Source organism: Poecilia reticulata, linkage group LG3 (genome assembly GCF_000633615.1).
Source record: "Poecilia reticulata strain Guanapo linkage group LG3, Guppy_female_1.0+MT, whole genome shotgun sequence".
NCBI lineage: Eukaryota > Metazoa > Chordata > Actinopteri > Cyprinodontiformes > Poeciliidae > Poecilia > Poecilia reticulata.
Genome location: NC_024333.1, coordinates 3,419,556 through 3,441,621, shown reverse-complemented (window position 1 = coordinate 3,441,621; position 22,066 = coordinate 3,419,556). Strand labels below are relative to the sequence as shown.

General features: G+C 40.6%; 1 protein-coding gene across 2 annotated transcripts in view; it reads right to left on the bottom strand.

Annotated features, from left to right (window-relative positions):
- cdh8 (cadherin 8) overlaps positions 1-22,066 on the bottom strand; it is a 154,965-nt gene that overhangs the window by 85,427 nt on the left and 47,472 nt on the right. For both annotated transcript variants that reach the window (XM_008404881.2, XM_008404880.2), the window contains exon 3: positions 8,729-9,023. In XM_008404881.2, coding sequence (XP_008403103.1) covers positions 8,729-9,023 — 295 coding nt within the window. The remainder of the gene's footprint in view (positions 1-8,728; positions 9,024-22,066) is intronic.

Genomic DNA, 22,066 nt, shown 5'->3' with positions numbered 1-22,066 from the left:
ATGAGGTGAGATAGATAGGAGCAGTGGGTTATTTACAGAGAATCTCCAGCATGTCAGTTAACTCCTCTCTGCCTCCGAGGCCTGTCCTATCCCCATTAAGCACGGCCGTGGCAAACAGCAGGCTGGCGCACCAGCGCTGGCTGCTGGGCCTGAGAGAGTCCGAGCCTTGGCCCGGTTCACCGTTCTGACCTCCACTCGCCCCCCGTGCGCGGCCTCAGAGCCGCCCACCAACGTAATCGCAACCGCTGTCTGAAGCGCCGCTCATCAGACGCGCTTCAGCTCAGCACCGGCCCAAGCTGCCCACTGTGTTAAAGGGCCAGGAGCCCACCCCCCTCCATACCTCCCTGCCACTCAGCCCATCTGCCAAGCTGCAGACCGGAGTCGAGGATCAGAGAAGAGAGAGACACAAACACCAGAAGCCCACTCTCTTAGCCCTCGGTCCAAAGCTCAGCAGAGAAATGGTAGATAAAAGACGCACTATAAATGTTGCTCTCGTACTGGTGGGCTGCTGTGACCCCGAAATGCTGCAGCAGTTTACTCAAGCTACGCTGCTTTTATGCACCCAGACTCAGACTTTTGCGAGGCCAACATGTGCTGAAGACGGGCAGAGAGATCGGGATAAAATAGCCGTGTTCCTCGCTATATCCGGGCAGCTTTTATTTATAGAACATCTGGCTCAAGTCAAGCATGAAATGGTCTGAAAATATCTCGCTTTTCCTCTATTGATCCAAAACACAGAGTGCAACGTGTGAAAACAAAAGCAGATAGACAGATCTGCTTGCGAAAACTGGTTAGTCAGACTAAGTCAGGAAAAATCTGATAAATACCATAAAGATACTGTGAAGAGTAAACCTAAAAGTAAATTCAGCTCTCTATCTTATGACTTTGGATCAGCTGACTGTGGTGCATCGGTAGTGATGTTCACTTTTCCATTGAGAGCTTTAAGAGGTCCATCAAACAAGGAGATAGAATAGAAGCACAGAGGCACGGTTGTTGTTTATTAATCTATTTTAATACGTCAGTCAGTTCTGGGCATTATTGCTGTTATTTAATGTTTCTTCCTTAATTTGATTTCTTGCAGAAGCCATCCACAAACGCTCTCCTGATTTCGTTGGACCATAAAATGGTGTACCAAAAAACTCCAACCTGCTTAGCCCAAGAGCCGCCTCTGGAAACGAACCCCAAATGAGTCATGGCTGCACTTACAGCGAAAGGTGTTTCTACAAAGTCTGGACTGTTGGTGAGCTGAATACATATGAACATCACAATTACCAACGTTTTGTACTGGAAACATTTATGGAACCCATTCATCTTTTTCTCTCACTTCACACATTTGTGCTAGTCAAGCCAAGTCAAGTTTATCTGCATAGCAACAAGGCAGTTCAAAGGGCTTTACACCATGAAAACATCAGTCACCAGCTTTGAAACGGGCAATAAACATGACATTTTGCCAAATCATCATGCATCAAATATGTATAATCAATATAACATTTACTATTGATCAAAGGCAACAAAAGTGTTTTTAACCTTGACTTAAAGGAACTCAGTGTTTCGTCTTTTTTGCAGTTTGTTCCAGATTACAGGATCAAAAACCTGAATGCTGCTTGTTTGGTTGAGGTTCTAGAGATCAGAACCAGAAGACCTCAGAGGTCTGGAAGTTTGGCAAAAGATCTTTATTGAATCTGTTGCCAACATATACATTAAATATACACTGCTCAAAAAAATAAAGGGAACACTCAAATAACACATCCTAGATCTGAATGAATGAAATATAATTGCCAATAATTTCCATCTGCTGTCTATTCCATTTGCACAACAGCAGGTGGAATTGATTGTCAATCAGTGTTGCTTCCTAAGTGGACAGTTTGATTTCACAGAAGTGTGATTTACTTGGAGTTTTATTGTGCTGTTTACGTGTTCCCTTTATTTTTTTGAGCAGTATACATTGGTGCTAATCCATTCAGTGATACATAAACTACCAGCAGTATTTGAAAGTCTATTCTCTGAGCTGCAGGGGGCCAGTGGAAGGACTGTAGAACTGGGGTGATGTTCTCTATCTTCCTGGTTTTAGTGAAAATCATGTCTGTGCTGTTTTGTGTTGCTCCATCATGTAAAATCCTATAATATGTTTCTCGTTTACAAAATGTGAAAAGGTTCAGAGGGGGCTTATATCGAAAAAAATATTTCCCAGCTTTGATGAAACATGGTGCAGCGCAAAACTATGTTTTTCTTCATGCGGTGATCACAGTGCGCTCTCTGCTGCGTGCTGAAAGCGGGGAGACGTGGAGCTCTGATAAAGGTCTGCAACTTGCTCATTTCCATACGTCGCCCCTTGATCAAGTCCGCTCATTCATCGTCCAAATCTGTGATGACAAGCCTTTACTTATTTTCTCAGCTGCCGGTGGTGATGAAACCATAATCAGAAACATCATTAAGATCCTCCGTAGACGGCCGTGCCTGTTAGTCCTGTTACCCGCGCCCATAATAGCTCTGAAAATGCAAATCAACTCCAGGTAATCTATTAATGTCACTTCGGTTTTATGTCTCCGCTCCAATTTAGCGGATCCTGACACTTTTGGCGAGGATCCGCGCCTTGGTGCAGGTATTCATTTTGCTGCGGTTTGAGGGAGGGCGGGCCATCTGTCGGCGATCCCCGCTTATTAATCGGCCTGATAATGAAGCGCACTCGCAGCCCGACACTCCTGGGGCGTCTGTCTCTCTCGCACACGACTTTTTGTGCTGCAGAACAACTTTCACCAAGTTTGCTTCGCAGTGGAGCAATTATTGTCATTCGCACCCCCTCTTAGCGCGCCGAGGAGGGCCCGGCGACCTCCTCCTAATTACCTGAAGCATCACTTCCAGCAGACTTTGTAATTTCCATCTACATCACAACCCCGCTTGTTAGCTGCAGACGGTGGCAGAGCCTCATAATTCCGGGCATATGGCCGACAAACATACAAGGGAATTTGTCAGCTTGTACTGGCCTTAAAGTCGAAGACCCCATTAACGGGGAAAACAGGATCCACTAATCCTGTGAGATCTGTGCAATCAGTGCCAAAGAAAACACATTAATATCACGGGCGGGTTTGCAGCCGTAAGCAATAAACTTGCTTTAACTGCAGTGACACTGAGGCATAAATACAAAATGAATACATTCACACAGCTAACAACGTTGGCTAAGCACGCAGAGATATCAAGTACTAATCAGCTGGGAGGAAATAAACAGCGTTTTTTTTTTTTTTATTATTTCCCTGAAGATTAGAAGCAGAGAAAATTGCCTAAACCTTGGATGTCTAAAACGCACGCAACAACAAAAATAAATAAATAAATAAAAGAGCTTGACAGCCTGGAAGATTTTCTGTAAGTGATTAAAGCTCTGCTAATTAATATTTTTATTCCAAATGAAAGGTTAAATTAGCATGTGGGACGTGGGTTTATCATTGATAAAGCCTTCTCACTGAATTATAACAAGTCCCTCAGTTACTGTGTGGAGGAATATATTGTACAGGCCAATGCATCAAAAACACTAAGATGTGAATATAGCACACTTACTTTTGGTAGAGTTTATACAGTGAACTAGGAAAACCTAAAGAAACACTCCAAACACGGTTAGACTTCTAATTAAAAAGCAAGTAAATAAATATTGTATTGTATTTTTCTGAGGAGTGTTTGTAGTAGAGTCTCTGTGAAAAACACCTGGGTCAGTATGAAATTCTTATTGCACAATGACCTTGAAACAAAATACAGAGGTGTCTGTATTTATGGAAAAATCTCAGGGTAAAATGTAACCTAATTTTCTTTTTATTGTAATAAACAGTGGTGAGTTCACTTCCGCTAAAACGCTAATAGCAAAGCTAATTAGCTCTTCAGCTTCCCTTACATCAGTTTTTATGTTTAAATTCTAAAACGCAAATTTACTTGGCTGTTTTAAGCTTCCAGTTGAATAAGATTCGACTTTTGAGATGAAGTTTTGGCTGTCGACTTAAGAATTCTTCAAGTAGTTAGATGCTTATATTCACACATGCGTTTTGAAGTGACTATGAAGTAGTGCTGTATCCTCTCTATATCAGGAAACATACATACAATATCTAAGGGTATTGTAGGACATTGAACTTCTAATGTTAAAATTGGGTTGTGGTCTTTGAAGGGTAGATATAATTAAAATTTAAGTTAGCGCTTTTGCTAACGTAGGGCTTTAGCGTTAGCAAAACTAAAGTTTATGAGGCCCCTAATATGCTAATATTACAACAAAAAACCATCATAACCTCAATAACATCAAAATCTTTGAGTAGTTGGTCATGCTAACGTCTACATGAAGAAAGTCTAGAAGGCTAATGTGTGATTGAGATTAAGACTCATACATATAATTTTAACACTTTTTGTTTTACAATTTTCTCTCTATTAGTTCTTCTTAGCTTGAATTTGACATTTTATGTTAATATTTAGGACATCATAAACCTGTAATATGGGCTCCAGCGAAGACGACACAGACTTTTTTGAATCTCAGTTTTTCTTCCCAATACTTCTGAATCTTTCACCAAAACTAAAACGCAAAATTAGATAAAGCTTGAAACGGATAGTCATTCCTTTTTAAGTTTCAGGGAGTGTGTCGAAGGTGCATTCCCTATATTTGGACAAAAAAAACTGACAAAACAATCTTCCAGAACGCAGCTCAATAGATCAAGGTTAATGGCAGCCCCACAAGCCTTCCTGAGACCTCGTTTATGGAAAACCCTCAATCATTTTCGGGATAAACTAATTAGAGTTACCCCAATTAAGTTAACTTTTTGCCAGATTCCTGTGCTAATTTGGCTGCTGGAAAGTTTTGGATTTTTAATTTTGACGCAGCTTTATTCTACCGGGTCATTAATCTTCATGCATTTCTCCAGTGGAAGAATAATGCGCCAGAAATAAACCAATAAGTGGAATATCAACCGGGTCTAGTAAATGAGGATTACCAGAAAATATTTGGTAATCTTCTCCGTAACTAAAATGTAATTTTTTATTTTTTTTTGGATCCATTTCACCCTTTAACATTATTAGCTCATAAGAGATCCTATCACGGAAAGCCAACTGATAGCAGATATACCCAGGCCGCTTACACTAATGACATCTAATTTTATTCCGGCAAACCATTTCCCCTCCAGCGAAGTGATGGCCTTTACTCCCCCCTTCTGCTCCCCCGTCTTTGTTGCACTGTACTTAGACGGACGATGTGCTACACAGTGATAGTCACCTCCATTCTTCGCCATTCAGGGGAATGAAAGTCAGGGAAAAGTCACAGAAAGCCACACGTCTTATCCGACTAGCTCTTTTAAAGAAAGAACAAAAGGTCTTTCTCCTTCATTTCCCATTAACCTCTGTGCTCCTCAGCGCACAGGAAACACGGCAACCTCAGCGGCCCATGTCACATATCTCATCCGGCTGTGGGGGAAACGCTTCCTTTGGTGGATTCTGACATTCAATACGAGGGTGGGTTAGGGGGTGGGAGGGAGGTTCTATCTAGCTGTAGTCCTTGACAGATAAAGGTGGGCGTTGATATTTGTCTCGGTCTTCCTGATACCATGCGGATACACTCTCGATAAGCGCCGTATGGTCAAAGACACTGATGAAGTCTGGAGTGGAGCTGACAAGCTCTGTAAGTGGATAACATCGTCAGGAGAAGCAGGCTGTTAAGGCCTCGGATTAGATTTTTTGATTGTTCGACGCAGGTGGGGCACATCGTCCCTCTCAACGCCAACCCAATCCGACGCGCCGTCTTCTCCCACATGCCGTAATTACATTTGAATAGCTTTCTGTCTGAGGTTTTTAACTTGCGTGCGGCAGACTTCACTAGAGTCTGTTTATGCCGGCTCCGCTTCTTGTGGACTTTATTAGTCCCGAGCGCGGGTCGACACACTTCCAGTAGTCCGCAGAGTCCAACGCGCATTCTCATTTGGACTGTGATGAAGAGGAGACGCTGCTGGAAAGAAAGCTGGTGGGTTATGAATACGAGACGGGAGAGATGAATGACTTTTTTTGTTTGTTTGTCCGGAGCGTTTTCCCATAATGCCGCAGCACATGAAAACTTAACCAGAGAAAAACCCGAAGCTGAAAGGAGATGGGTGAAAAAAGGCTTTCAAGCAAACAACTGAGCATCCGTGAATGTTTAATTAATCAGTAGTGACAAAAGGGAACAACAGTCAACAAAGAGATGCCGATTTCCATTTCTTATGCATTATTCCCACCGACAAATCACAGAGTGCTGTCAACTGCCACTTTGCACTCTACCCCGTCTTCACGGTTGTCTCTGCTCTGAACCGCCAAAACCCCTCAGAGAGCCCGAGTTCTGCTCAACCCAAGATCCAAAAGCCTAGAGCAGTGGGGATCGCGTAGCAGAGTTCAGACAAAAAGAGTTCACTGTTTCTCTGTGTTTACATGGATATTTTTACAGCATCTTTTGTTCCTTTTTGCTTCCAAGCACAGCGGCGGCTAATAAGAATCAGCCAAAGGCGTCAAGAGTAAACCGGAGCTAAATCATCGCCGTCTCGTAGAAACGATGCAAAAGGCTACGTCGTACAGATGGGATTTACCCAAACAGATTCCATTACATACCTAACACCATCTGCCCTAGCATGTTATGTCACCTCCATGACAGGTTACAAGAGGCAGCTCAATGAAGAAACACAATAACAAGCGCATAACGCCAGGCAACAGACCTCAGCTCTCTCGCCGAGCTCCTCCAATGTCAAAACCGCATCAAGACATGCACTGATCGCCTTTTTCCTGCTGATGGAAACATTTTTCTACAAGACCCATTGCTCCTGTGGGGTCAGTGGTGAGGTAACACTGAAGCAAAACTAAAGAGCAAAATGATCCAGTGACGGGAGTTCTTCCCCGCCTGTATGAGCAACACATTATCATCCTACAGTGGTCATGTAAATGCAGGAATTCATTAGCAGGTGATACACTTAGCAGGAAGCTAAAGGGACGTGTCTACAGGTTTATGTGGCAGTTGTGTAATGGTACTCTATAGCTATACAGTTATTTAGGTTGCTTTTCCATTAGAAGGCCTCCTACAGCTGCACAAACTATGATTCAGGCTATTTTGTTGTTGAGTACGGACAGTTCTACCTCTGTGGGGTCCAGACATAAAAAAACAGTCATTGTGCCACTGCCAATAGCGGCTTCATCATATCACCTTAAGGAAAAATGCACACTTCGGTGGCTACTCTATGATACAACTGGGTCATAGTTGATTCTCAGTCTATGGTTGGTTGGCATTTCAAGGATATTAGCCGGAGAAATAGATGACAGTATCAAGAAGAAAATATTTAAGGATAGCTAGTTAGTAGAATTAAAGTCTTTAAGGAGTCATGTTAGCTAAAATGGTGACAGAAACCTGAAAGCTAAGGTCTTTTAGAAAAACAAGTATCTCTGCCATGCTGTTTGAAAAAATAATGTAGTAGGCTACACATGGTATCAGATACAGAAAGGTTTTCATCCACATGAACCTGCGTAAATATGTTCCTGAACATTGTTATAAACATGCCAATCCCATAGGGGGCAGTGTAGTGCAAAGCCAAAAACTTCTGTCAGCCAATCAGATTGCTTCAAAACAACCTCCACTTCCTGTTGAGAATTAAACATGACACTAACGGATTGATTTTGGTGGACAGGTAGACAGATAGATGAGCTGAACTACTTTTATATTAAAATATAAAGTTATGAAGTTCTTTTTATAAATTTCCACGTTGGAGTTTTTATGAATAACTGCTTTTAGTGATATGAAACTTAGTTTTTGACTAAAAGTCCAAAGCGCAAGTGTATTTGTTTTTCCAGATATCTGGCTAGGTGTGGACTGGGTCTGAGATAATAGGTGTGAATCTATATTCCAAATTTGTAGAGTTCCTATTTAATTGGTGATATGCTATGTCTTTATCTCTACATTAACAGATAGCATAGTGGTGTCCTGGTAGGTCATAGATCGTAAACAGTACAAGTAATACTGGTGGTACTTCAAATCTTTCTACAAATAACTGAGGAGTGTGAAAATGAACTTAGAATAAATGTGGCTGAGTACATATGCACAGCAGAATTGTCACACATAACAACCACCAATATGTCAAAATGTGAAACATCTCAAAGTACTTCTGCAAGGCACTGTATAAAGTTAACAACTGCTAGAAAAGCCTGGATTGTAATTACAGCGGACACTTGGTGATTGTGGAAGTTATTGACGACAACCGCCCACAAACAACTGGAATCTGCAAATGTCTGGAATGCCTTCTAAACACGCTTACAATTGCTTATTTTAATGGTTCAAACACTAACTCTACCTTAACCTGCATTGATACACACAGTGGAAAGCGTCTCAGCACAACCGCCGTAGTGGCAACATTTTGGCCATGTTTTGCATATTTGCATGTCTTTGTAGATAAGCTGTTAACAGAGGGCCAACTTTGAACTGGGTTTGATCTTGACCCCAGTTGTGAGGTCCCAGCACTGAGTTGTGGGTTGAAGTCTCAGATATTTGACTCGATTCATCATTCTTGTGCTTTCCCTTGCCAAAAATTCTCATCACAGACGCGCATGTAAATAGGCACACTTCTTCCCTCTTGTTCTGATTCTCTCATTATTTCTGTGAGATAGCCCATTAGAGATCGGCAGTCTTAGAAATCTCACACGCTGATTAGGGCTGCCGTACAAGGCAAGAGGTTGGAAATTAGGTCTGTCAACTGTGACTTACCAACAGCAGACATTTCGGGAACAGACGCGCGGTACGGGCCTTCGATGAACTGCGGCGGATTGTCGTTTATGTCCTGGACTTTGATGATGAACTCGGACGGTGGCTCCAAAGGCTCGTCTGTGTCGGCGTTAACGACCTGGGCTGTTAGCGTGTACTCCGCTTTCTCCTCGCGGTCCAGCCTCTTCATGGCGTGGATGTCACCTGTTAACTCATTGATGGCGAAAATGGTGCCTGCCCCCTCGCCTGCCAGCACATATTTGATGTTCTTGTTGCCCACATCCAAGTCTGTGTGTAGCTGCAATCAAAAGGACAGATAAGAGGTCATGTCAGGAAGACGATTGGAGAAATAAATCAGGTTCACCTTTCAGTATGTGCCAGAGCTACAATGATATTCATGTGTTTGACTTGGAAATCTGCATCCAAACTTGAAAAAGAATGTTCACACATGCTCTCCATCTAATCCTGAGTCAGCTTGACTTTATTTTATTTTTAATTTTTTGCAAAGAAGAGCCAACAAAAGCTGGTAGACTTACTGTATGTCCCAAAAGACTTCAACAGAAGGTGTTATTCAAGCAGGGGGGCTAAAAACAAACACACTTTTCTCCAATTTTTCTTTATAATTCTGTTTTTTTCAAATCTATCCTTTACTTTTTACTTCAATATTATTTACCCTTTGTGGTCGTCTTTAAAATAAAACCCATTATTGGGCTCATATTGAAGTTGGCAACAGGGAAAATAATGTGGGAATGTAGTCATTAGAGGAGTATGGGTGTCTTTCAAGTTTTGTGTATATCCAGGTAAAGTTTCCCACATGACTGTAATATGTTGTTGTTTCTGCTGCGCTTCGCTGAAAGAAGTGTTTCCCAGATACTAAACGTGGCCCAACATTGCCTACGCTTAGCTAAATGAGGCCCGCTGGGGACAATAAGTTTATAAGTAGCGCAGGAAATGGACCGTAGCCTACATAGTTCCTCGTTATACATCAACAATGCATCATACAAGAACGCAATACCAGGTAGAGTGCTCCCTGAAGTCTAAAATTCACAGAACGGAGAGGCCTGTTGTGGCCTGGTTATATATACAGTATGACAGGGCAAGAATCAGAAGTCCATAAAAAAAATTGAAGAGGAATCATTCCTTGTTCCTTCGCTCAAATAAACAGTCTGAAAGTCGGTGGACGGTGCTCCTCATTATTTTTGTGATTACGGTTTCATTAGTTCACTAAAGCTGCATTACATGCTAAGCTGAGTGGTTAGATCCCACTCGCTGCACAGCCTGGTATAACTAATGAGGCTGACAGAGCTGTGTAAGACGAGGAGGAGAAAGCCTGAGCTGGGCTGGGTTAAAAAAGTTAAAACTACAGGAGAAAAAAGAAAAGAGAAACAGGGAAATGGAAGGAAACATGAGAAGAAAGCAGCATACGAAAGCAAAGAAGTTTGATTTTATTCAACTAAATACATATAGCTCTTGCTCTACTACGAGCCTCCTTTCATATAAACCCCCTGATCCATGATGTGAGTGATTTTTAGAGAGGGGGGAAAAGACAGAGCTGGGTGATCCTGGGGTTCGGCTGCCAGCTCTCACCTTTCAGACGGTGTTTTGTTAACGTACGTGCCTCTCAAAAGACGTGAACGTGCAACGAGCTCATGGGCATGAATCAAAAAACATCCGAATTCAGCAGCTTTAATTTCATCTCCCTGCCGGTGTTTCGGCGGGGGATTCCTGTGGGAGCGTAGCCGGGGTGCAGAGTAGCGAGGCGGGGATCCGTCGGCGAAAACCCCGACCCCTGGAGCCCTTGACGTTCAAGCCAGCCAGCTTTTATGCCTTTGCCGTCTCCGAGGTGTTGTTTGAAGACACTGACGAAGCACATTCGCTTAAATTGTCACACCTTGCACTTTTGTTTTCCTAATTGTGCCATCATTTCACATGAATGATGTAGCTCATTAACACAAATGCCTTACAACATCCTGCATATTGAGAAACTCCAAATGAGCTCAAATTAATGATGGTCTGTCATCTCTCCCCCCCCCATGTTTCATGTTTTTATTCTGTGTGGCTCCTTGTGTGTACTCTCATACATGCAAGTCGACCTCTGCTGTATCGCAAAGCCAAAATCTATCAGCGAATCAGAATGCTTCAAAACCACCATAACGTCCTGTTAGGAATTAAACATGGCGCATCATTTGTGTGGACAGACATACGGGTTGAACTGCTTCTAAATGGCGTCTTAGAATATAAGGTTAATAAAACACAAGATGATGTCAATTGGGATGTATGTGGATATATTGGCACATTATTTGTAGCCTATATATACATGGGATCCTACATCTCCATTTTGCCATGAACTCAAGCAAACATAAATACAGTTATGTCAAGTCTCTCACCATTGGTTGGACTTTTCATACATTGTCATTTTTAGTGATATTAAACAGAGTTTTTTTGTGTAGATGAAAGGTTAAAACGGATTAAAACAGTATTTTGTTTCCCAAACTAAATACATTTAGTCGCATCGCAGCAGAGGAATTTTGACCTCCTGATTTTTGCAGAATGGTTTTGATTCATCCACACTGAAGGGCATGAAGGTTGAATTTGGTGATGGCGAGGGCTCTCCATAACCTTCATTTTGTTTTGGTGAGCCATTCAAAGGAGGGGTTTCTAGTTTTCCTCAGATCCTCAAACCAAGTGTGGTTGAGATGAAGCTCATAAAATGAAGGCCAGAAATTCTCCTCCAAGATTCAACAGTAGAGAGAAGAGTTCATGGTTCCATCAACTGCAGTAAATTGTCCAGCGAAAGTACGATTTTTGTTTATTGACAGCTTTAATCAAGTTTCTTTCTTCTTAGACGAGTGATATAATTTACCTAATTTTCCTCAAATTTTTGGATGACACTGTCACTCATATTGTTTTCAGGAAGTTATTTATTCTTTTCTTCTATATTACTCTGAGTTTAAATTGATTTTATGGTGACCTGGAGTATCCACTGCACACAAGAAAGCACTGTTGCCAAGCAAAGTAGCTACTGGCTGTCCTACAAGTTGCCAGATGATGTCATTGCCTAATTTGCATATGTGACTGTGCGCAATCCAGGCAGCGCAAGAAAGGAATATCATCTTGGGCAAAAGAAAAAAATTATAGGAGTGCTCGAAATATGTTTATATATAATTAAACTTTATAAAATAAATGATCTAGTAATGTTAATGGTTTGGCTGAACTCCAATAACAGAAGAAAGTTGTAAGTCACTTTAGAAAAAACGTCTCTAAAAGGTTCTTAAAAGTACCAAAATGTCCCGACAAATTTGCTAAGTTGACAACACTGCAAGAAATAACCTGATGTGTAAGAACCAATAAATTCTATCCATGTTACCTTATAGGGCAGGGGTCCCCAAACTTTTTCCTGTGAGGGCCACATAACTTTTCCCCTTCTCTGGTGGGGGGCAGGAGTCAGTTTATTACAGAAAAAGTGTGATGATTGCAGGATTTTAGATTTAACTGAACTGATTACGGTAGTTTCTGAATGGTAACTGTAACAGTAAAAGTGCTGATCCTTCGTGTCTGCTACTAGCATGTGCTAAATAAAAATAGGCGCTTTCTTCTTCTTTAGATTTCAACGACAGCTTGCATCCATTATTGTTGCACTACTGCCATCTAGGGGATCCTAATATCTATACCTCAAATWCTAATAATGATCCCAGTATTATTTAAAAAAACTGAAAAATCTTCTTTTTCCCCTCAATCCTATTTAACTGATCAACAACATTCTCAAATTTCAATTCTCTATTAAAACCTAATTCCGTTTTAATGGGCGCTTTCTTCTTTTATTTCCAATTTTGACTTCCAATTATTCACTTCCTGCTAAAGAGCCCCCTGGTGGTTGAAGAAAAATCCACATATAAGCCACATGGTTCAAAGCTTAGGAAAAAAGTAACGGCTTATAGTCCGGAAAATACAGTATATGAAAAAAAAAATCTAAATGCTCTCTGGTATTGTTCAGGGGGCCGGAAAAAATGTTGAGGCGGGCCCGATCCGGCCCGCGGGCCGCAGTTTGGGGACCACTGCCTTAGGGGCTCCATAGTAGTCAGACCTGGGTGTAGCTGAAATAACAAAAATGTGTTAAATTTCAAAGTCGTGAGTCAATACGGTGGGTGAAATTTAACAAACTGTAGAACCAGGTTGGTTTGGATACATTTTTCATCATATGAAAACATTTTTCATTCACTCAGGTTATCTTTGTCCAATATTAAATACTTCTTCCAGCCACTACATATGTGGCAAAGCTCAATAATAGGAAGGAAGTAATTCTGAACCACTATGGGTTAAAAATTCTTGTCCACTCCCAAAAAATAATAATAACAAATAAGGAGACAAGTTGTCGATAGCAAGAAGCCGTTGGTCTACATCTTTAAATTCCTCATTGATGAGTCCCAACGGTGCTGAGAGGGGTGGATAGTTTCCACATTTACAGTTTCATGAGAAAGCCCAATCTGCTGATTGCTGCTCCCAGGAGAGCTGATATGCAAACCTTTAATTGATAAGGTTTGTTGTTTTCAAAGTCATGTCCAAAGTATTGAGTTTAATGCCTCTGTTTGTTTTGGCATTTCGACCACAGTAATGTGTTTGTTAAGCATTTTTGCTGAAGGGTGAATCACATTTTGACCTCTCAAGTTTGAAAAATCGTTCTTATCTTGAGTGTAAAATGTGTTAGCAGTGGGAATATCTCTAAATCTCTAAGTATTTACACACACAGTGAGCCTGCAGCCAAGAAAATGATTCAGATTGGTTATACCTACTCAGTAGAATCTCGATGGTTTCTAGTTAACTTTTCAGACCCTTTAAAATGTTAATTTCCACAAAAATGTCCAAGGACAAAAATAAATATGGCACATACAATTTACCTCTGAAGTCAGAAATGAAATCAGCAAATCTAACTTCACTGTGTTCCAGGTGCAAGCTGGAGGACCGGCTGGACTTACTCAGGTCAACTCATATCAGCTGGAGCAGTCAATAACAGTTTGGGCATGTAAACACTGCAAGATAATATTTACAGATAGTTTTATGATATACAAATTTGACAAAGAAAAACAAAACAAAAAAAAAGCCCCCGTTTATTTCTCCAGCTATAACAAATCATTAAGGGGTTAGAGTGGATCTCAGGTCAGAGTTTCCATGATGTTCTAAGGAGTCGACAATTCCAAATTTTAGTGCAAAAGTTACAAGAAAACACTTAAAGAGTGTTTCCAAAGAAACATAATTGGATAAAATACAATTGATTAAATTATCTTTAAAAAGTTTATATGCAAAACAAAAAAATGTTGCAGTATACTCATTAATCTCATGTGCCCAAAAGTGATACATTTTAAACATAAAGCTACAGTGTCTATACAAAGTACAAACTCTGTGGATGTTTGACTCTTTAGCTGCTCTTATAAACCAATCATATTGTGTTCTATGACTTTGCATTTTTGTGTTGTGTAAAGCACCTTGAAATGCCTTGTTGCTGAAAGGTGCTATACAAGTAAAATTTGATTGATTGCTTGATTGATCGATTGATCGATCGATCGATCAATCGATCAACAAAATCTGGCTTCTAAAAAACATAGCAAATGTCAGTAGTTTCAAAGTCAAAACATTTCTACAAATGACAAAAAGAAATTAGAAATGGGATGAATAATTATGCAATCACTTCTTCTATGTGAAACATTTTGACTTAATCATTTTGCAGAAATCATTCTTCAATGACATTTTTTCGTCAAAAAAGCAAAATGTTGATTGTGATTGATTTGCAGAAGCAAACTTTTTTAAACACAGTATAAATGTGTTGGTAACTTAAATAACTTAAGTAGTTAGATAATCCAAAATAGTTCTTCCTATTTTTTTTTTTCCACTAATGAAAATTGAAGTTGGACAGCAAAGTCAGTCAAGATATTCCTGCTTTCAGTTGCTGTGATTGCAACCAATCGTCATGCGAATTTTAAGTAAACTTTGGAAATAATGCGAATTAGGTGTGTTTTCATTGGTTTGGGGTGAATCAACCAGGCTACACAAAGTGTAATTTCTTCAGATGTACAGGTTGCAAACTAGCATGGAGCACACATTTTGGAAAAATGGAGAGAGCCTGCCTTTCTGAGCTGGAGGTTTGGGATTAGATATTTTACAAGCCTTCCACCATTACCAGTAGATTACCCCCAACCCAGCCTGAAGTGCTTCGTACAGGCCACTCTAGGCTACAGTTTTCTGCTGGAGGAGGTTGAACTTTTTAATTTCTCTGAGTTTCATATCTCTGATAAGACCCAAACCTACCAATGAATGGTACGGTTCACTACATCAGAACTTATTCGGCGGCAAACGTGTTTCTATCTCCCTGCTTCTGCATTCCCTCTGTCTCTGAAAGGTCAAAAACCCCCTCAAGTGTAACAACTTTTGTAAAATTGAAGAAGTTATTTAAAATTTTCCCCATTTCCATCAACATTTTCTAACACGATACTTCAAAATGCGCGTAGAAACATTGATGGAAACACGTCTTGTGAGTCCATTACACGAGTTTCAGCTTCCTTTGTTCCACTGATACTGGTTCCTGCTGTGCCAGGTTTATCTTGCAGACTATCAGACTCTGCTCTTGGGTTAAATGTGTGAGCTGAGGAAACTAAGAAAAAAAAATTCTCTTGTTGTCAGAAAGCGGACATACACCGCTATGCTGGGCGAAGAGATGTGACATCTCTCCAACCAAAACACTCTTTTGAGAAGTGGGGGCAATTTCAAAGGCTGTTATTTTCATCCTCATTGTGACTCAGCTTACAACGCCACATAGATGTCTCAGTGGCTTAGTGCCCACATTATAGCCGGCGACTAGCAAAAAACCACAAAGGCCGGATGAATCTTCTCCATTACAAAGGGGCATGTCGTGTTCTTCCTTTTGGAAAAGAAAAGTCACACATTCAGTCATCGTTTTGTCAGAAGCTGTGACTCGATCGCCGCTTTCTCTGAAAGTTGAGGCGAGGTTGCTGTAACTAGCCGCAGCTCTCAACGCTCCTCTGCAGGACTGTGGTCGCCCACTTCTTAGACAGCCTTCACACTGGAGTGTCCAAATGGTCATCAAAGAGTACAATTACAGATAGATGGGGGGAAAAAGAAGAAGAAGACCGTCACGGGTCCTGGTCATTAGGCGAGTTGCCTGGGCAACTCCAACACCACCAACAACCGATGACATTCGCTGCGGCATCCAGGAAGCAAGCAGATAGTAGATGACACGAGAATGAAGTCGCAATACGCCATGCAGACTTTTGAACACGGGGTAAACAAAGCTAATGCGCCCACTGGCATGCCGTTATTGATTTGGTATTTGGCAAGTAGCATTATTAATAGAGATGCTAGCAGTCGACGTTCAGTAAAGGCAAACCAGAGTTTAAATAGGAGCTGAGACGTAACGCCGCCGTCTTCCAGGGGGTTTCGTTCGCTTTGTAAACAGGGAATTCATTATTCGGTGAGAGAAAATGTAATTCATCACATGGCATCAGTGAGTGTGGCGGGTGTGTTCAGGCTGGAAAGGTTTTATTGACTCCTTTGCCGACCGCAGCCTCTGCTGTTGAAAAGACAGACATCCATACATTCTGAGACTCAGACTGATGAAGTAAGCCTTTGATGAATGAAGACGTTTTTTTTTCTTCACTCCCTAGCAGTGCTCTCTGCCATCGCATACAAACGCGTGTGCACACCTCCCGACTGCAGCTCCCAATCAAGCTGGGGCTCGGATTGGGACTGCTTATCCTGCCGGGCGGAGGAGGAAATATGTCAGCCCTGAGCTGAAGATGAGCCTTTACAGCAATCACTTGAACAATCACCGTCCTAATGAGATAGATTCAACAGATTCCACTCCCACATACCCAAACCCACTCCCCGTCACGGGGCTGGATTCCTCCCTGTGTTGCCCCCGCTGGAAGAACTAATGATTTTGCTCCCTGTCAGGCCAAATGCTGGTTAGGACATGTGCTCCTCCTATGTACGTACCAGCAGGGCTGAAGATGGAGAGGCAGGCTGAAAGTGAAGAGCAAGAGGGAGGAGATGCTGTCACTGTGATGAAGAACAGACTGCACACAGCGCGTCAGGCCGCCGTCTCCAAACTCTACCTCGGTTAGTATTTAGAGGGGGTCGGAGATTGCCTCTGTTGCCATATTGATTTGGGCACGGCTTTTAGAAGTGATGGAGGAAACTAGACTTGAGTGAGAGTACCGATGAGGAAATCACTGCGTTTAGGATTAGAATTTTAATTTACACAAGAAATATCCAAACAAGTCTGGTATTACGTGAAGAAAGTGATTAACGCCTAATCTTACTAACTTGTAGTTCCACTATTAGCAAGGGATGCTTTTAAAGGAGCAGCATTATGTAAAATGTACTTTTTTGAGCTTATTTTCATGTTCTAATGGCATTCAATCATCAAAAACATACCTGGAGATTGAGATGTTTGAGAAATACTTTAATCTTTAATACTTCTCAGTGCAGTGCTGGTAAAAACCTTGTTAAAGGGTAAACAGAGAAGAAAGATTGTGATGACTTCCTGAAGGTGGCGCTTTTGAAAGAGCAGGAGTTTTTAAAGAGACAGAGGCCCAATTTCAAGGCGTTAAATTAGGAAGTCAAATTTACTTTAAGTCACATTTGATATATACAGCATTTTTATAACAATTAATTGATTGTGCCCTAAAATGCCACTATGTGCCTGGAAAATACATAATACTGCCCATTTAAACTTCAAGTCTTTCATATCACTAGCTTGTATTTCCATTTAATCGTCATGCAAATTTAGAGCAAACATTTAAAGAAAAAGGAAAATGCTGTCGAGTCATGAGAATTCTTTTCTAAGTATTTTATTTTTCATTTCACACATGGTTAATAATTAATATCAATATTAGTTTGTATAACATATCAACTCCTGACATATATGTACTTTTACACTCTATGCTTCTCTTTAAAAATGTGGCCTTGTAAGTTAATCTGGCAAGAATCGCATTACAGCTAATAGTGAAGAAGTGAAACGCAGCCTAGCAGAGGTGATTATTTAATCATCAGTCGGTGTCTAAAAAGCATCTATGTGCAGAGCTTTAAACTAATAGAGTTGATTCTGTTACAGCATTCATTCTTCTTTGGCCTGCCACATCTTGGGTTGGCGATATCTCCCTACTCTACATTGTAAACATGTTCTAAATCATTCAGATTGCAAAGGATATCTCCTGAGCCCAAACATGTTCAGGTCACTGCATGGATTTCAGGATGGATTTGAACTCAGTTCTAGTTAAAACATAACAAAAAAAAGCAACTTCCATTAGGCCATACAATAATCTCCTACAAGGTTCTGGGAGATTTTAGTCAAGTGAAAAAGTTTTCTCTGTGTTAAACATATAAAAACACAACCAGTTTGACAAAAAGTTTCCTAGTGTTGCTCACTCTCAAGACAGTTTTTGTGTTAATGGTCATCTTTTGGAAAAACAAGTGAAGTTTATTTTTAAGGTACATATCAGCTGCCAGGCCGTTCAAAGTGCATTATGTCATAATACATCATACAGTAACCAATAGCGAAACAAGCAATAAATATTACATTTTGTCAAATGCCTTAAGCCATCACACAAATCTCCATCAAATATACATATCAGTGTTCAGTTATTATGAATCAAAGGAAACTCTAATCAGGTGGGATTTTAGCCTTGATTTAAAGGAACTCAGTATTTCAGCATCTTTGCAGTTTTCTGGACGTTTGTTCCAGGTTTGTTTTGCAAAGAAGCTGAATGCCAGTTCTAGTTAGTGCTACTGTTCTATATTTTCTCCTTGTCTTGTATCTCGCTTTGCAACAAAACAAGAAGAAAGACGATTTCAGTGTCTAAACATGGCATGGTTGTGGGTTGCCAGACAAGTGTCATGTTTAGAGACTTTGATCAGAAACAGAAAAAATACCATCATCTACATCACAGAGAGGAAACAGCAGCTAGAATAACCTTGTTACAACCAACGTGTCCAGAACAGAATACCATCTCTGAACATGTCAAACCTCGAAGCAGAGCAGCAGACGACCACATGGTCCGACATAAAATCTGCAGAACTTTGTATTTCTGATAGCTTCAGAATTTTGTCTAGACGGCATGAAAACGTGAATCCAGCCTATCAATAGTTCACACATTAGTGGTGTAATGTGTGAGGAAACCTTCATCACACACTTTATTCCCCTTAGCACCACAAGATCATCACTAACAATTAGACTATGCTACTAAAAATGGTGAACATCATGCCTCTCTACAAACTACAGCTTTAGCTTCCTTACTTGTGCAGTCAGGCGCCTGCCTGTTTTATTAAAAAACAATTAGAGATGGGGCTTTAACACATTAATTTTGATTAATCAACTAAGATTTCAATGCAATTCATTGTTTTTTTCTTTTGTTTGTTTGATTTATACAAAAATTCAAAGCGACTTCCACAACAACAGCGACGGACGATAAAATCGCTTCTCTTGGCCCACTGGAGTTCAGATTTGCATCCAAACATTTTCCGATGGGACGCAGAAAAAAAATTAAGGTTGTGGTCAAGTTGTGCTAAAAGGAATTAGCTGCTCAGTGAAACTTTTAAAATAGCATCTCAATGCTAAACATGCTGCGGCGGCACAGATGTCCCCAACGTTTTAGCGCCTGCAGTCCACATTTCTCTTTATTATTCCAGGAATGATAAAGAATTCCTGAAACGCTTCAAAGCTGAATTGGTATAATAACACTTTGCACCGAATCCGATGGTTACGTCACCTGGATAACAGAATAAGCAATAAATATATTTGTAGTTGAGCTCATATGTCTATTTAGTCAGCAAATTAGCAGTAAATGTTGCTTATTTTGTCAATATAGGGTTTTTGATTAATTGCGATTGATTACAGGCTCAGCAATTAACTCTCAACTTAAATGCACGAGCTATAAATCACTTTTTTTCTGTATAACTGAACACAGGCAGAAGGGGGAAGTGCTTAAGTACAGTTACCTCTGAGCATCTGCTTTACGGTGTGTTGGCTCTAAATGTCCTGTTCAGTGTAGCACCGACACAAAAAACGAAGACATTTCATTAAACTAAGATAGACTTCATATAAGGGGAAATGACATATTATCCATTAAATATGGACCGAATGCATGTTGTTATGTAAAGTGTATGGGAACCCTGGGGCCATGCACAGTTTCAGGCTGGTTTGCACAGCACCTTTTTGTTGCAGCCAGATGTTGACTTTTCATATTCAGCTCAGCCGGTCGTTATGTGCCCTACTTTTTCCCCTCATTTGGTCAGCGTAATCCAGCTCCACAGAACAAATCCAAAAAAAAAAAAAAAAGTTCATTGGAGACAGCTTCACACTGCAGCGAGGAAATCAACAGCGGGTAATTCATTGCCAAAACGGATAAAATTAGAGCCTCTGTGCCGCCTTCGGCAACCGCAGCCCAAATAGTTACTCCGGATAGATTCTGCTCAAACACGTCTGGAAATTAATTGTACTTCCTCCCATTTGTTGGATTTTGACTCTTCTAATTACATGTACATGAATAATCTGTAATTCTAAATATTGCAATAACATTTTGAATGTACGGAACAGATGGCGCGATGCATGATATATGATACGCTTAGCTATTCTTGGGAACATTTTCCCTCCAGTATGTCTCGTGGCACACAGCGGTTTATCAAATTGGACACAAAAGTTCCCTTTGGTTGTGAGACCGCTGCAGATTTTACCGGAGGAAGCTATACAGTAGTAGTGACTGAAATGAAAAATAAATATGATATACAGAAGTAAAAATAAAAAGAAGAAGCTTCTTTTAGAATTAAAAACAATGAAATGTTCTCGCCTCTTCCACTCGTGCCAATACAAACGAGGTCAACTTTAAAGGTGTTAAGTAAACTGATTTTCCTCTACGACTGCCGGAGTTGTTCGCTGAGAAAACGCAGCAATTTTCATGGCTCACGCAGATTGAAGGAGATTTAAAATGCCGGGTTATCTGCTGTCCTTTCGCCACAGGGCCACAGAGGGATAGAATCAGCAGAGATTTGCAAGCATCTTTTGCAGGAGGGCGATAATCGATACGGCTTCTGTGTGAGGTCAGTCACAGTATTAATAGAGGGCAGAAAAGAGGAACGGGTTCCTTGCATGTTTTCCTGTTCGTTTATTACCAGTGCAGACACTCGCGCTGTATTGAGACAATGAGAGAGAGATGGTGGCGCGACCCCGCCACAAGCAAAGGTGGTGGTCCGTAATTGAAGCCGGGGCAACTCAGAAAAGGTACAGTAATTACAATCAGCACTGATACCATCTCCACAGTCATGCTCAAATACCTTGTAGACTTTTAGTTTTTAGAGTAAATCAGTGGAACTTTTTTTTGTTGTTGTTTTTTTACGCACTGCTTACATCCTCTATTTATTTTTCTCTTGGACGACTATGAATTAATGAAACAAACCAAAAAAATAAAAACGGCTGGATCTGTGTGCAATCTGTGCCAAGGTCGATCCGAGCTAATGTGTTCCGCGTCCATCCCTGCACTCTGAGCAATTGCGCGCTTGTGGCATTCATTGCCGCCGGCGCTTTATTGCTTCTGGAGAATAAGTCAAAGTCAAAGCAGCTACCTTCTGTGTACGAGGGCAACGCAATTAGATTTAGCCACCCATGAAAAGCGTTTTGCTTGTAAGTTTGGAAAAAAAAAAAAAAAAAAAGATGCAAGGATGCATTTTAACCGTCGGACAACATGGACTTACAGTGGAACCGTTTGTAGGGAGACGGGCCCCGGGGCCGCTGTCGATTCACAATGCTGTGTTTGGTGTCAGGCTCTGGCCTTTCACCTTAATCAGGCTCATGAGGCCTATCATTACCTGATGCTGATGTACTGATGATGGGTAGCATTAAACCTTTTAACCTGGTTTTAACCCCATAAATTTTAGGTCTGACACATTATTTAATGCATTAAAAACTTTGACACTTTGACGTAGGACAAATTTATTTTTGTCCTACGTCCAAAACTCCTGAGTCCGGAACCTTTGTATTTGAGTGTTTCTGGTACACCCATAAATCTGGCGCACAAGTCAAACTTAAACACAAATTTTAACAAAGTTGGTGCTTTTTTTATTTCATCTTTTGAAATAGTTGCATAATATAAAACACACAAAATCTATTCCATAAATTAGTATGTAGTAATCATATACCATAAAAAGTATAGGAATATCGAATTTCGGCATTGTGTGTTTAAACAGCATGCAATCCAAATCTATGAGAAATATGGGTAATGCATACAATATACATTTAAATATAAATGTATATTATATATTGTAAAATGAATTGTATAT